This window comes from Apteryx mantelli, chromosome 1, assembly GCF_036417845.1.
Source record: "Apteryx mantelli isolate bAptMan1 chromosome 1, bAptMan1.hap1, whole genome shotgun sequence".
In the NCBI taxonomy this organism is placed as follows: domain Eukaryota; kingdom Metazoa; phylum Chordata; class Aves; order Apterygiformes; family Apterygidae; genus Apteryx; species Apteryx mantelli.
In genome coordinates, this window is record NC_089978.1 from 98096242 (window position 1) to 98112712 (window position 16471).

Consider the following 16471-nt stretch of genomic DNA (forward strand, 5'->3'; position numbering starts at 1 on the left):
TTTTTTCCCCTCCATAATTGTTAGGAATTGCCTGAAATTATGTTGTTTCTATTTAGAGTTGTTTGTTTCATCTTCAGGTTGCTGTTGTTAAATTTCAGGCAGTTTAAATTATTGCATGAAATTCCTGTAGAAGGTAGTAAGAATGTTCTCCTAAGCTTAAAAAATTAAAATGTTCTCTTTAAAATATTTTTTTTTGGCAATTGAGGATTTTTATTATAGAATACAACTAGACCATGTTTTTTGAATGGTTGTCTGAAATTTTTTATTTTGGACAGGGTTTTAAATACACTCCTAACTGTCAAAAGCCGTTTTGAGGAGTATGTTCTTTGAAGGATTTTTTAGCATCACGCAATTGTTGTGTTCTTTCACTGATACACTCAGTATTTTAAGATCTTTCCTAGAGTAACAGGATTAAGTGACTGAAAGTAGTTTATTATCTAAAGGATTTCTTTAATAGTGAACTCCCTGTCATGATTAATTAGTGTCTCTCTTGCATGTTTAATGCCACTTAGTCTCCTGTGCAGCTCATTGTTGGATATGACTATGGGACAGTGACCTTCCCACCAGTTTGCTGCTGCATTATATTTCCAGATGTGGATGTGTACTTGTTAATAGCTTTCTGAGTAATTTTATTTGTTCTTTCTTAAATGTATGATTGTGTTGCTTTTGAGTGTCTGCCTTCAGTCTTCAGAAGACATGCTTTAGCCTCCTCTGATCATATGTCGTCTTGGTACTTTCAGCACAAAGCTCTAGAGGAAACCGAGAGCAGCCTCTCCCCTGAGGCCTTGGAACAGAAGACCTGAGCTGTATTTTGCTGCTCTAAGTTCTGCACTTTTCTTTTTCTTTTCTTTTCTTTTTTTTCCAATCGTTGACCCAACCTTGGAATCTACTCAATCTTTTATATTTTTGGCTAATCCCCTAGCCTAGCAGTATTCAATTTGCTAGGTTAAGACATCAATATGGATAAAACCTGAACTGCTTAAGCTGTTTGCATAATCTACAAATGTCTCCAGGTGTTTAACCAATACTTATTTTTCCTAAATAAGTTGTCAAATTCAAAACAATGCTTGTGCCCCCTTCCTTGCTTCCCTTGTGCGATTCTTCACCTAATTTTCTACCTTTCCATTCCTCTTCTGACTAGATAGGCACTAAGAAATGCGCTTTGCTTGTTTAAAAATTAACATTAAAAAAGAGAAATTTCTATTTAAGAAAGCAAGTACTTATTTATAGAGAAGAACATGGGGTTGTGAGTTGATTTTATAGTTCTTTTCTTCTTGGGGTATGTCATCAGATTCAAGTTTGCCCTTACCTTTCCTACTACAGTTTAAGTTTGAAATGAAACAGAAGTTTAGCAAGCCAAAAATCTGTGGTGGTCACATTTAGCCATGCAAGATGCCACTAGATGGTGTCAGTATCTAGTTCACATTTTTGTTACTTAAGCACTAAAATATTCAAACTGCTCCATGTTTGCATCTGTTTAAAAGGCTTCCTAAATTTTCAGGTGTCATAAAACAGGTCTGTTAGAGTAGGTCATAAAAGCTGTCCTTTTGTGACTATGGGATTTGTGATTGTATATGCTAAAAATGACAAATAGAGGGATGTCATTCAGTCAATGCTTTGCTCCCCATTTTCACCTCTTTTCATTTGTTTGTTTAGGTAATGGATTTAGACTCTGGACGTGATGAGTGAGACTGTCTACTCAGTATTGAAACAAATATGTAACTTGTAAAGTTTTACTATTTTCTCATATATTAAGTAGATTAAAACAAACAAATAAGAAGATGCTGAAACCACATACATGGTAATTATATGAAAGTATCTTTCATATTCTTTACGTGAAGTCAAGGAATCTTAAACAGGAGGAAATAAGGAAATGGTATCCTCTGTATCATGACTCAGAGGAAGTGGAGTCTTACAGAGCAAATAATCAAGGCCAGATCATTCTGTCTTGTATTAAAGATATAGTAGGTTTTGCAAAGTGGTCTGTCCTGGTGGCTGCAAAACCTTCTTCAATAAAAGAAACCAGCAGAACGTAACTGTATGAACTCACCGAGAGTCACCTCTGCATTAGGTGGCAGAGGTTTATAAGATAGATTCCTAAACTGGCTTGTATTCTGGAACAGTTAAGGAGGTTCCTTACTGCCCAGGATAATTTTAGTTCTTTACGGTGGTGAAAAGATTGTTTTTCTTTTTGGAACTATTTTAGGTAAACACTCTTGTATTCTCATCAAATGACATAGCTTACTCTGAATGATCTGACAAGCGGTGGGCACCTTTGGGTCAAATCAAGCCATTATTTGGGGTAGGATGGTAAATGCTGTGTCTGCCACTCAGTAGGTTGTAGTGTTTCCAAGAGTTGCAGCATAAGGGTTGTTTGTTGGGAAATAATGTAAATTGCCAGGTTTTGGAGAGAGAGATCTTTCTTGATTGGAAGAGTGTTAGCCAGAACTTATTTGATAAGTGATGAAGTCCTGGGCAGAAGGCTGGAGACACGGAGGTCACTGCAAGCTCCTTTTGTAAGAATCATGAGTCCTTTCTTCAGTATTGTTTAGATGTCTGAACGGAGTCTCTCTGCTTTGTGACTTTTAAGAGATTTTTCTGTGGTTGACTAGATCCTGTTAGGTATACGATCTAATTGGCAGTGAAAGAAGGAAAATTTCTCTAATGTTGATACTGAATCCTCTTCTTCCTAAATGTGCATACTGTAAGATGCTCAGGAGTTATTTGCATGCTGAAAAAAGACACTTCTATATGTTTGACCTCCAACAAAACGGCTTAGGCTTAGGAGTTTCAGTGGCTAACTTCTAAACGTGAAAAGCTAAATAATAAGTTCCCAATAGAAGATTGTCTGCAAAATTCAGCTGTGTCTAAGAGTGATTTCGAAGCACTCATTTCATTATGGTATTCCATAGCCCTAGATTAGTTTAAATGGATTTTTAAGGCTCACTGTAAGTAGGACATGGCAGAAATGCTGAGATGCTTGATTTAACTTCTTTGTAGTAATAAATTTGGATTTTTTTTTTCAATCTTTTCTCTAAATTTCCATTATTCATATTATTCACATGGTTTGTGAAAATTGTAATACCTGAAAAAATGGTTTTATTTAAAGATTTCAGATATTTTAATTTCTGATTTTTAACCTTCATAATATGTTTTAGATGAGAATTCCCTCACTTTTTAAAAGTGTATAAGCATTTCTCAAAACCTAACAGAGAGCATTGCCTTGCTTATGTGTTAATTATTTAAAAGAACCACTGCTTTCCCTGTAGGCAGCTTGGTTTAATTCTCCCTGGAAACCATTAGAATATGGGTTTGTTTAAAAAAAGACAGCTTAACTGAAAAGAGGTTGTTCATGTCAACAGGAGTTGACAACTGTTTTGAAAGAGGGGCAATAGTTCATAGAAATCTTTCTAACAAAAATTGTCTCACCTGGGAATGACCAGTCTTGGATGAAAAATAAAGGTGCAAATGACAGTGCATCCTTTAATGTTTTTTCAAAAAAAAGTTACTAATGCAGTATTCATGTGATTGTCTTTTCACTTTCTAATAAATCAGAGTATGTCATCCTGTAAGGAGCATAGCAGTGATCAAGCATGGGCTATGTTTCGTATAGGAACTTGTGTAACTTGTTTATTTGTTCAGCAGATTTACTTTTTTTTTTTTTTCTTCTTAATTTAGAATAAATTTTGTAGTTCTAGGGGTTTGTGCTAATTTCCTGTAGTGATAAACTTAAATGAGCTTTAATTTAGGGAAAAAGTTGCTTGTAGTTCCATAATATGCTTTTTTAGATAAAATGTTCTGTTTCAATACTATAGACACAGGATGCATGTTTGATATCTGTTAGCGGGGTGCTCACCAGTGACCCACTCAGGGAGTAGAAACTAGTGTGATAAGGTCCAGGTTTATGGTTCATGTTTTGCTGTTTTAAACTACTAGGCTTTTTTTTTTTCTTTACTAGATTTTCAAAAATCTTGCTTTCAGAATTTCATTTCGAGCCTGTTTTTAAGTGCAAGATTCTTCTTATGAACATGCTTGAACAGGAATATTTCATATGGGCCCTAACAAAAGAGTACTCCGTTGAATCCCTTCCCCCCCCCCACCCACCCCCCGTTTTTTCTGTCTGTTCCTTCAGTCCTTTACAGCAAACCTTGAGCGCTTGTGGAGCGAATGCTTAATGTAGATGTATAAGAGGCAGAAATAAACTTTCACAGGCAACTATATATTGAGCATTTGTTAAATACCTGTAATTGTGCATGAATAACGTTTTCTAGTTGTCTAACTTTTTTTGAGGAGGAAAGGGGCAAGCGGTTCCTGTTCGCAGGTGTAACGGACCTCTCCGTGATTCATTGTTATTCTGCATTTTCAGCACAATACTGAGAGTTTTAGTATTAGACTTTCAGGAATTAAGTATTCTGCTGCTACCAGCCACTGCATTGTTATCCTAGAAGGAAAGCATGGAGCTATAGAACCTGGGTTGCTGAACCCAGAAGTGTCATTGGGAACTTCAGACATTTAAGAGGAGGACTGTAGTGTGTTCTTTCCTCAAGAAGAATAATGTGACCTTCCTTACGATGAAGGTCTTCTCTTCTTATTCTGTATCTATGAAATGTGCTTCAGCAGTTCATGCTTTCCAGGTATGGTGTATGTACTTGTTTCAGTGGTAGTGTGAGCCTGTTTCTTTGGGAAACTGCTAAATTTTTTTGAGAAATGGGAGAGGTAGAAAAGGAAATTATTTGCAAATGTCAGTACTCTAGGGAAACCTGATGGAATATCATGGAGCAAAGACTCCTTTCTTTAATCTACAAGCTCTTCCAACCATATTAAATGGAGATGCTAGAACTTCTCTAGGCAAGTTGCTTTATGAGCCAGAGGTGTTAGTGGAGCCTATTTTCCTGTATCTCCTAATTTTCCTCCTCCCCTGACATGTGCTTTATCAGATCTGAACACAGTGAATACCCTTAGGTCTCTTCTCTCCCTTTTTCCAGTGCTTCTTAGCTCTGTTCCTTTGTCTCTGTTTGGCTGGGAAAGGAGGCCATGCGTGCGCTGGCTCGCCTAGAGTTAGGAACACGAATAAAGGATACACCTTTCCTTTTTGCTATATTTGAATAAGAAGTGATTTTGGTCACAGAATGACAGTAAAGCTTTTCTGTCTTTCAGTCTTCTGTTGCTTCTCTATTCTTGTAATTTTTTTAAATAATTGACATTTTGTAAACTTACTAGCAGTACCTTAACTGCTATAGGGAAATTTATATTTTAGCTCTCTCTACTGAGTATGACTGTGTGAGTATTCCTGTATGTTTAACTACTACACTAAGAAGGTTCTTGTTTTCATTCCGTCAATATAAGGCCTTAGCATTGAATTTAACATTCTTTTCATCTTTTAATTTCATCCCTATCCCCTATATAATAGACTGACTTAGTTACTTTATGAAATAATGGGTTACAATAATTTTTTAGTTTCCTAAATCTTGTGTAATATGGTGCTGTTGACTTAAGGTTTTGAAATGTGTTTTAACCTTCAAATTTGAATAGGTACTGCTTGAGTGAAATAATTTTCTTTCTTTTATTTAGCTGTGACATACTTTGTTTTTGTGTGCCCCTGCGCATACGAGTGTGTGTGTGTTTCTCCTGTTTGGGAAGGCAAAGTCATTCCCATGTTCAAATAGCTTTTCTGTCATAAAGCTGTTAATGATACCTGGGAGAAAGTGAATTTGGAAGGAATATTTGGGGTAGGGCGTTATTCTGCTTTCTGGTGAACATACGATATAACAAAATTACAGAATGTGACTGAAATATTCTTAGACTTTAGTGATAAATTTGTGTTTGTATCAAATTGGGGAGTGGGAAGAAAAAAAGGTATTCTTAAGGTGTGAAATGTTCAGCCTGATTGTGACTAGATTTTTAAATGATTTTATTCGGCTTAGTTTCATGTAGACGTTTACAGATGATGCATGTTGATAATGTAAGGATGATGAATATTCTCATACATATTTTTCTACTCTGGGGATCTAAGTGAATCGCAGTTTAGGCCACTAAAATTAGAAGCTGACTTTAAAAGTAATCACAGTGGTGAGGGGCACCGTATCGGCACAATTCAGCGTATATCAGTTATTTAAAAATTTGTGGTTGTGCATATCTGTAGACAGATCAGCGCACAGGTGGATGCCTTGGGGCCTGTCGGTGCTGTGGGGACGTGAGTGGCCAGGAACGCAGGGAGGGGGGGAAGGCCTCTTCAGTGAGGGGGCTAATTCCCCCCACCAATGGGACGGTCATGGGGATAACCTGATGGGAAATGTTACTCGCAGAAAAACTTCAAGGTAGTCATAAAGAACCAGCAACTTAAATTCTTGTATCTAACTGATGTTAAACATACATTTTAAGAACAATCCTGACCAAGAGCCAAAACTCAAGAAGATGGGCAAAAGAGCTGTAGGCCCCAGTGCTTTGGTATTAAGTTCAGACAAGCAAACAGTATTTGCTTTAGCTTTGAATATTTTGTTAAGTGGTAAATCAGTGAATTTCTCCCTGCTCCAAATGGGTGGTGTGTGGATTACCCTTAATGGCCAAGCTTGTTTATTAGCCTACTTATGTGTACTGACATGCATAATTTTGTGTGTCTAATGGAAAATGTTTAGGGATCTAGACATCAGCAAAGATTGAAAATCACTAGGATACAGAGTGTAACCAAAAGCAATTGAAGAGATCTGTGTGCATCCTGAGCTATATTCTTTGGAAGAACAAGCTCTGTATGTCTTGCCAGTATGCGTTTTTTTGTTCTTACTTTGCTTAAATTTAAGACAGTTCTTTTGTTAAGTTACAGAAATGAGTATGGAGGACAGGTATTGAAGGATACTTAGGGGCGTGGTTTTGTGATGGTACTTGCAGGAAATGGACTTGCACGTAAAGTACATACTGTTTTTGCTCTCTTAACCTGTTGGCATTTGTTTGGTGTTTGTAATTCTTCAAATCAGAGAGGTTTTTTTGATGTTTGGAAAACATACAGTATGTAGATAACATTCATAAATCTTAAGAAACAAACACTTGAAAAATCAAATTCTTAATGGTACTGCAATGAATCATTTTCTACAATACTCCATTTTTTGATGATGCTTAGTGCAATGTTCTTATAAGAACATAAGGCCTGTTTGCATTCCAGTCTGATGCCACCATATGCCTGTTAGCCAAAGGCAAGATGTGTCAACAAGAATTTTTAGTGGGAAAGAGGGATGAGGGACTAGTGATTTGAGAACTTCATTGCTAAGTAGTGCTAATGTTCTATAAAGGTGGTGTTCTGGAGATGTTTTTCATGTCAGTTTTGGTCTTATTACATGTTGAATAAAATATAAGTTTTTTTCCACTTGCTTTTGTTTCTCTAGTTACTGAATGAAAGGGCATGTGAAACTGATTTCTCTGTATGTGTCCCTCTGCACCCGTTCTTTAAAAATTACAGGACATCAGGGAGCATTGTAAATGAGCTACATGATTAAACTTTTAAATCTTACAGCAGCTTTGTCCAGAAAAAAATCCCCAAATTTCAAATGATTCTTTTTGTTATAAGTTTTCTTTAAAATATTGCTTGATTTACATTTGTATGATTAATAATAAATATTCTTTTGCGTTGACATTTCATAAAACAAAATTATAATCTTAAGGAATGCATTACCCACAGTAGTGTACTTATTGTGGCAATGTTACTTTTATTAAACCATTTATCATTTTAATGCTGTACATTCTGACTGACTCTTAAGGTTTTCTTAAGGTTGTCTTTTCTTAAAAAAAAAAAAAAAAAAAAAAGCAACAAAACAGAAATTCAACACTCATTTCTCTTTTCTACAGCATTATCTGCATACCAGAGGTACTACAGTTTACAATCTGACTACTGGAAGGTCTGTATATGCCTTTTTTTTTTTTTAGCATGTCATTGTAAATGATTGAATTTCTAAAATAGGTTAATTTTCTTATAAGTTTGGAGTATGTACCTGCAATTACTTTTTGCTTTATTAATTGGGTCCTATGGAAGCGTTCACCTATGTGTACAATTTATTATAAATTTAAGTGGAAATAAATCTTCATGCTGTTTGTGGAAATGGCAGATCAGTTGTCACATTTTAGAGTTTTTTGATTATCTGTTACTTCAATTTTTATTATGTAAGCCTAGATATTTAAATATATATGAGTACTGAGAGAATCATAACCACTTGAAAGCTGCTGCACAGGCTTTGAACTTTTACTAGAAAAGATGTTCTCAGGTTGTTTCTTATTTCCATAAATGCCAAATTGCTTAAAGTTCCTTTCAATATTCTGTTAGCTAATGTTCTTATGCAAGACAGGGAAATTTCAATTAATACAGCTGTGAGTGTTATCTTTAAGTCCATGTGAAGCAGTAGGACAGTAAATGAATAGCAGCAGGGAATTCTGGAGTGATGTGAAAAACAGTTAGCATTGGTATAGTGTCATATGCAATAATCTGGAGCTCATGACTAAGTCACAAGTGTAGGAAAGCACGTATGCTCACAGCTAACATTTGTGTGGTTTTAAGCGGTTGTTTACCCTAAAAGTGTGCATAATCCCTTATTTCAAATAGGGAGAGCTCAGTCTGGGAGGACATAAATATAATGTATATACCAGCATTTAAAACCCAGCATTTTCTGTGTTCTTTACATTTTATAGGGAATATAAGTATATTCTAAAAAATTCTGTTACATCATCTCCCATTTGGGGGAGGGCGAGTGGGAAGAGAAAGGCGGGGGAAGTAAAGTGTGGAAGAATGAACTTAAAGAAATGTATTCTGCTCACATGTGGAGGAGAGATCCAGTTGGAGGGGCCCAGGGAGATTGTCCATGTTGTTCTGTGAAGCCCAACTCCAGCTGAAGTTGTGCGAGTGCAGTGTTCTCACCGGGGTGTTTGGCAGTTGGAGTAGTTTTTTTCAGAAACAATATTATGATTTATTTTTAAAATACATTGGTTAAAAAGAGCATTTGTCTATCCTTACTTTTCATGTACCCTTGGAGAGTCAGCCTAAAGATTTCTGTTAATTGAGTGTTGGGATTGTTTATTAATTAATTAACCATCTGTTGTAATAGCTTGTATTGTTTGTACTCTTCCCTTGTTAAGTAGTTCAGAATGTTTTGTGACTTCAGTTATTTTTTCTGGCTTGTATTCTGATGGCTTGTTATTAGAAGAAGCGATAGATGATTTAATAAATCATTTTCCAGCCATTTTCAGAGAGTGCAGGGTGAGATATAAACAATTTTTATATATATGTATGTTTGTATTTGTAGGTGTAGAGGACTTCAGAATGGCTCATAATATTATCTGCAGTTAAAACAAATGGGAACTCTATTTGATTGTTTTGCAGTTCCATTTCAAGAGCTTGGATGATAGTAAAATGTGCGATCTGTACTTGACTTGTTGAAAACAATTTCTGTTCGTACGCAATGTGCTGATATTTTACGCAGCTTCTAACACATACCTGCTTCCTGTGTGTATCCCAAGAGTCTTAACCTTGCAGAGATAATTTCAGACAAGACCAGTTACAAGAATGTAAGCATCAGAGGGCTGACAAGAATGTTTTGACCTCTGAGGGGAAAAAAAAAAAAGGAAATTTCTTCGGGTTGCCTCATACAGAAAAGATTTCATTATGAACTTCCCTATGAATGTGTAGTCCTAAATGTTTTATCATAATCATTTTAGAAATGTTTCTTGATTGTATCTGCATGAAAGAGCCTGAAAGAGTCCAAAAACATTTTTCAAGAAAAGCTTAACTGATAAAAATCACAGGCTAACCATATATCTCTTATTAATGGATGATGAAGCTAGTCCAGAGTTTGCAGTGGAAAGTTGCTGGGGTTGGGCCTGGAAAGAGGGCTCTTCCCCACCCCCCACTGTCCTGAAATGAGAGGATTTCTTGTTGTTCCTTAATGTCTGTTCCCCCACCCCCGTTATTTTTTTTTCATTATTAGCCAAGTTTTCTTTTACTCATCATCTATAGGATATCCTTTAGTCAAGAAAATTGTTTGCAGTGTATTTTTGGTCACACCGTTGGATACTGTTTTGATGTACTTTATAATTAACTTTTTTGTAGAGCTACATAAATAATTCAAAAGCAGTTACATTTCATTATTTTACTGTTTTTTTTTTTTTTTTTTAAGATTAATTCTCTCTCTTTTTAGTTCTTTCAGGTTTAGATATCACCAGCTAAGCTGTTAGAATTTCTGATGGTGAGAAAGGGGGGAGAGAGAAGGGTGGGAAGAAAGGGCGGGATTTGTGATCTGCGAGGACACCTGTGTGAAAATACTGAGAAATTCATGGAGACTGCAGGATCACATGAAGATTATTATATAAGATAGTTTTAAACCCAGACAGCAACAGTCTTTAATAAACTTAGGCACCACATAAATTTGCAATGCAGTATGTAATTTCAGATGTGGTTGAAATAAGTGTCCTGTATCTACTTTGTTTATAATTAGAAAACTTGTAGAAGGATTGTGAGAGGTTTTAGGTTGCTTTGGGTATATTTTGGCCTTCTTATGTAACATTTTTAGTCTCTGTTACTTTGTTTTTTCACAGTTGCATCAAATCAGTAATTGTTCATTCTTTTGATGTATTGTTTATTATATGTTGTTCATTCCAGAAATCATCTTTTTTTATCCTTTCAGGACCTTTAAATATTTTTCATGCACTGAAGATATTTTAGATTATCCGATGGTCTGAATTTTTTTTTTGTCAGACCTTTTTCTATCTTTTCAGAATTTGGTGCCTTGTTTTTGTTGATAATACAGTAAGCATTTTGTTGATTATACCAAATAAAAAGAGGAAAAAAAACTTCAGAAAATATATTTTTGGGTGTATGTTATGGTGACAGAAATGAAGGGTGAAAGATTAAGAAGATATTATTGCCATTTGCCAGATCAATATCCCCTTTATTCTGATAAGTTACTATTTCCTTTGAAGAAGTAATATTTGTATGGATAGTTTCATGAAAGAGTTGCATTGCATGTGACACATATTCCTAAATAGAGTATGTTTTGCAGTAATGTCTTTGGGCACCCACAGATCAACTATAAAATGTCATGCAAAATCATTGGGGTTCGGCAGTTTTTGTTCTGCACATGTGCTATGGTGCCTTAACGCTGCTCTTAATTATTTGACTGGAGATGTTATGAAGTAAATATCTCAACTTGGATGAAAGCTGAGATAACTAATAGAGCTCAGAGCTCTATATTTTTTTCAGTGTTTCTTCTTATATATCTATGCTAAAATAAATCTGCCTTCTGTGCAATATACTGCATTCTGATTTCTTTTTAAAACTCCCCTGTGTCAAAATGTTGGGGGAGGTGAGGAGGACTGTGGGGAATGAAAGGATAGGAAGGGCAGTTCAGGAGAGAGAAACCACAAGTAGAACTGTAGTTTGTGGATTTTGATATTACTGAGAAAATAAAGGTACGAAGTTTAGTGTCTGCCACAGTTATCATTTCTGACGTACTCTGAGGAGGAGGGATTAAAAGCTCAACAAGCAGTAAGATATTCCAGATTTTATCCAAACATAATGGCAGATATCTGGCACCTGGAAAAAGTTACTTAAATCATCTCATGTGGCTGTATTATAATACAGTTCATCATACTGAGCTCCTCTGTATAGCATGTAGGTTCTGATGGGGCTTTCCTAACCTAAGTTTCAGTACATGAGCATGTGGGTCTATATAAGTGTGTGTGTGTGTGTGTGTGTGTGTTTATAAGTGTAAAACATTTAGATCTGTTATGTTGTCATGGTTGCTCAGAGGGTGGGAAACCCCAGAAACCTTCTTCCTCACATGTGGGGCTGGGAGAGGTCCCAGTGTTCACGGGAGTACTTATGCACTGAGTAATTAACTTAGAGTTGTATTGAAGAGCCTGGTTGTCAGGTACTTTCATTACATCTCCTCTGCTTTGTCATGACACTGTGACTGTAGCCCTTGTTTGCTTTGGTAGTCTTGTTTAAAGTATATTTATGTGGCCTTTTGCAGGTACCTGTCACACACGGTTAGGAATTGGCTAGCTGTAGTCATTGCAACACAGAACTTGAAGTGAAACTGCTTGAGACAGGAATATTAGGTTGCGTCCAGGTTACTCCAGGTTGATACAGTGTGTGGACAGGTGAGATCCTATCTGCCTGGAGTGTACCTACAGCAAGCTCCAATCTGCCATTTTCTGCAAGTATGTTTCCATGAACCATCTACGATTGACATCACTGTAGTTGGGGACCGAGTATGTAGCTTTCTAGAGGAATTTAGTCAAGTTCAAAAGATTTGCAGAGAAGTAATGAGAAGCATGAGGACATAGCACTGTCTTCACACATGAAGTGTATGAAGTGTGTGAACTCGTCAAAAAAGTATCCTGGCTGGCTTCAAGGATTTTTATGGAAAGCTGTGTTTGATCAGGGTAATGGCAGAGTAGCAGAGGATACACAGATATTCAAACACTCCTATCCATTTATGAACATGTTGGAGGATTGCCAGAGCACAGTATTTAGAAGTGTGCCTAAATGTACCTTAAAATGAAGAAAGCTACTGTGAAAATGAGTTAGTTCCGTTTTAAGGAAACGATTTACTGTGGACTAAAATGCCAAAGCTTAGATTCAGGGTACCTTAAAAAGAAAATAAATTTACTCAGTTGTAATATCTCTTTGTAGACAAGTTCTTGGAGCGGATCAGTCAGAAGATCTGGATGTTCCTTGAAATGTTTGAGGAATGCTTAATTAGTGAATTATATCTTCCAACATGAATTCAAAGATAGACTTCTTGTTAGCTGTTAACTTTGGCTGGAAGGTTGCCTAGAAGAAAAGGGAATCTGTCAGGCACCTTTTATCATCATGTGTGTAAAGAAGATGGTTCTAATCACCTCTGTTTTCAATAAAGTTTTCATTTATGTGGCCTGGCTGAAAACATCAGAGAAGTATAGTAAACTCCAAGGAAGGTCTTTAAAGACCTACTTCCATATGCCAGTGGATTTTAAAAATACCTTCCTGCAAGTACAGTACGAGCATTTTTTAAGAGAATTTTTTTTCTCCTGAACTTACAGTTACACTGCTATAATGTGGAAGACTGAATGGTCTTATTGGAAAAAAAAAAAAAAAAAAAAAAGAAAGAAATTGAAGGGAGGGAAATAAATCTCATAGTTTTTTTGCAGCAAGTATGGTATCAATCTTACTCTGGACACAGCTATTTGGTATTCCCTCCCTGTGTTTACTGGACATTAGACCTCTTATAAATTAATGTTTACCTCAGGTTGCCATCTTGTGCATATGACCTTCTTCATCTATATTTTTTAATAAATGCTTATTGAAAACTTGATTATGGCAATATGGCTGCAAATAATTGAATTTCCTCTCATTTTTCTCAGATAGTCTGTATAAAACTGAGGAGAATCCAAAACATGCAGAGGCTAAAAATAAAATCTATTAAGTGGACAAAGAAAGCCCAGGAAAATCAGGTTTCATGTAACTGTGGATGTGTGTGCTTGCCATGGAGAAGGGATGAAATCTTAGTCTGTGCTGAGTAGTTGGCTTGTTACAGAAAACAATTTTGTTCTTTGATACGGAGACCTAAAGTATAGTTTAGTACTGGTTAATTTTTTACAGTGCTATTTTATAATTAAACCTATATAGAAATGTTACAAAGAATAATTTGTCAAACTTTTATTACTGCAACACTTTCAGTTAGTAGTAAGACTTTATAACTCAAGAATTAAAAGTAACAAAGGCTTTTTTTTAACTGAACCTGTTAGTTCTCTCAATATTTCTGTATAACTTTTCCTTTCTCTACCTTTTCCCTTTTGATAGCCAAATGCCTTTTTTGGTGTGCTTTCTTAATGCTGTAAAATAGGAAAACAAATGAAAATACTATAATGCTCTAATTTTGGATATTTTGCTGTTTCTTTTTCTCCAAATTGTAAGTCCATTTCCCCCTTTTTAAATAGTTGGACAAAAAGCAATTACTAGACATACTGATAACAGCAAAATAAGAGAATGTTTTGCACCTTAGAGGGTCTGTTATAAGACAGAGCAATTTTCCATTTCATTGACTCACAACTGCTTAATTTTCTGCAGTAACCTCAAAATACCAAGTAGGGTTTTTAGACAGAATTCATCAAAACTTCCATTATTTTTTTAATTAGATTTAAATGCTTAGTTTAATTGAAACAGTACAGTGGTTTTGGATCGCTAGGAATTGCCAGAGCAGACAGCTTCCTGAAACTAAAGCTGGAGAGGGCAGTAGTATGATCTGTAAACACTGCTCTTTTTTCAAGACCCTGACTTCTTCAGAATAGGTTTAGAGTGGTGGAGTGTTTTTAACAGAATGGAAACTTTGTGTACGGAGAAAGACTGGAAAAGCTTCACCAGAAGAGTCCCTGGGAGAACAAAACTTAAAAATGACACACAGAGCCTTTAATATAAAAAATGGTTTCCAGGTAGCAACACAGGACATGTACAGGAGGAACAGAAAGACAGAAACAGTCCCTTTGATCAGAGGAGGCTTAATCTTGGAAAACAAGTTTAAAAAAGCCTCAATGAAGGTAAAATTTTCTGAGATTAAGGCTAATACAGAAGGAATTGAAAGATAGGGTAAGTGACCTAGAAATAAGTAAGGTGAAAAGTCTGCAATTCAGAATATATCTGCAAAATAAAATCAAAATGATAGGGGAGGAATGGAATAAACAGAAATTTCAGAGAAAAAGGAGACTGGGAAAGTAGAAAATAAAAACAGAAATTGCATTTAAAAATTCAGCAGCTCTGGAAGGCAGTGAGAATGGAGATACTGTTAATATTTCACGTACACTTTTCTTTCTGAAATAGTAATGGTCATCAATGCACCACATAGAATTCTGTACCACCCCTTGCTACAGACTAAAACAATAGTTTTAATATTGCATTATTTTCAATAGAAATATTTTGAAGAAGATGTATTCTGATCATGTTCTGAGAAGATATGAAGTGAAACTGCTTTAGGACCTATTACAGACTGAAGAGGAAAAGAAAAGCATGATATTATCATCTGTTATGGAAAAGCAAATATAAAATAGAGATAAGTTTGAAAGGAAAGTCCTAACTTTTGAATACTGGAGAGAGTAGGTCATCGTAGTGGAGATAAGGGGTAGACACTTTCAGGAGACTGTACTCTGAGGAAAACAATCTGCAAATATGGTCAGAGTCTGGTACAGATAGCATGATAATATAGGATGGCAAACTATTATGCCCAGAAAAAAGAAAGTAAGAAAAGAGAAGGGAGATGGCTGAGGACAGAAAAAATTGTAAGACTTTGAATGAAACTAAACAGATAATTCAAGGAAGAGGAAAGTGTGAGTAGAGGAGGAATCACAGAGACCAAGGGAAGGAAGAAGTAGTCCTGCTGAGAATTTGAATTTAAATAAAATGGGGGGAAAAAAGATAAAAACATATACTAAGACTAAAAGCATATGGGGAGAAGGGAGTAAGGTGATTATGTAGAATAATGCAGGACTAAATTGTGGGAGGTCTGAAATAAGATATTTACCATCTTTCTCCCCAGCAGTAATCCCTGTGACAGTACAGTTCATAAATTCACCAGGCATGACGGGAGGGATTAAAAAAAAAAAAAAATTTTCAAGGAAGATGGTTGCTGTTGAGGTGAAGAGGAACACAACATCACTCTCCACCAAAGGAAAAGCGTATCAGAATTTTGATGTTTTGAGGAAGGCAGGAAAAGGTAAAGGGTAAAGCACTGAAAATCATCTGGGGAGCTAGATGAGTAGAAAATAGAATTGGATAAGTTTAAGAGTGGAGAATATGAATGAATTTACTCAGGTCTGAGCTGCTAAAATGAAGTTTCAGAACTCCACATACTGGAATGTCCATGGCGAGGGGAAGAGTAAGTTAAGATGATACACAAGAAACTTATGTCTTACAAATTAAGCAGTGAAGATTTTTAATGTATGTACTTGTTACTATAGCTGGTGATACTGAACAATTTTATTTAGAGAAAAAAAAAAAAAAGGCTTAAACTGACAGGAGTGGAATTAATCCAGGCACAAAAGGATAGAGAGTGGTAATCTGGTAGAATAGTTCAACCACTGAGGAAGTGAATGAGTCCAATGCAAAAGAATGGCTTTTACAGGAAAGATGGATCTAACAGTTGTACTGAACTGCTGAAGCCCATTGCTAGGAACATCTTTCTTTTTTTTTCCCTCCAAAGGTTCTTAAGGGTTCTTAATACATTTGGATTTTGAACTTGGCCCTTCAGTAGGTCAAGATGGCTGGAAATTGCATGTAAGATGATATTTGAAAAGCTAGAAAAGTTGTTAAAAGAATAAGACCTAAGAGAAATTTGGTGTATGAAGATGCCTGAATTGAAGGACTAAATTTATAGATTGTTGTGCGCATATAATGTGTGTTCTGTGTTCATATACTTTTTGTCTGCAGTAACACTGTAAATCAGGTTATTTCAACATCCCGTAG

The 16471-nt window shown here is 35.8% G+C and overlaps 1 protein-coding gene across 9 annotated transcripts in view; it reads left to right on the top strand.

Annotated features, from left to right (window-relative positions):
- The window catches only part of KDM6A (lysine demethylase 6A), a 159349-nt gene that overhangs the window by 38048 nt on the left and 104830 nt on the right, over positions 1–16471 (top strand). For all 9 annotated transcript variants that reach the window (XM_067297937.1, XM_067297947.1, XM_067297965.1 and 6 more), the window contains exon 4: positions 7837–7886. In XM_067297937.1, the coding sequence (XP_067154038.1) occupies positions 7837–7886 (50 nt within the window). The remainder of the gene's footprint in view (positions 1–7836; positions 7887–16471) is intronic.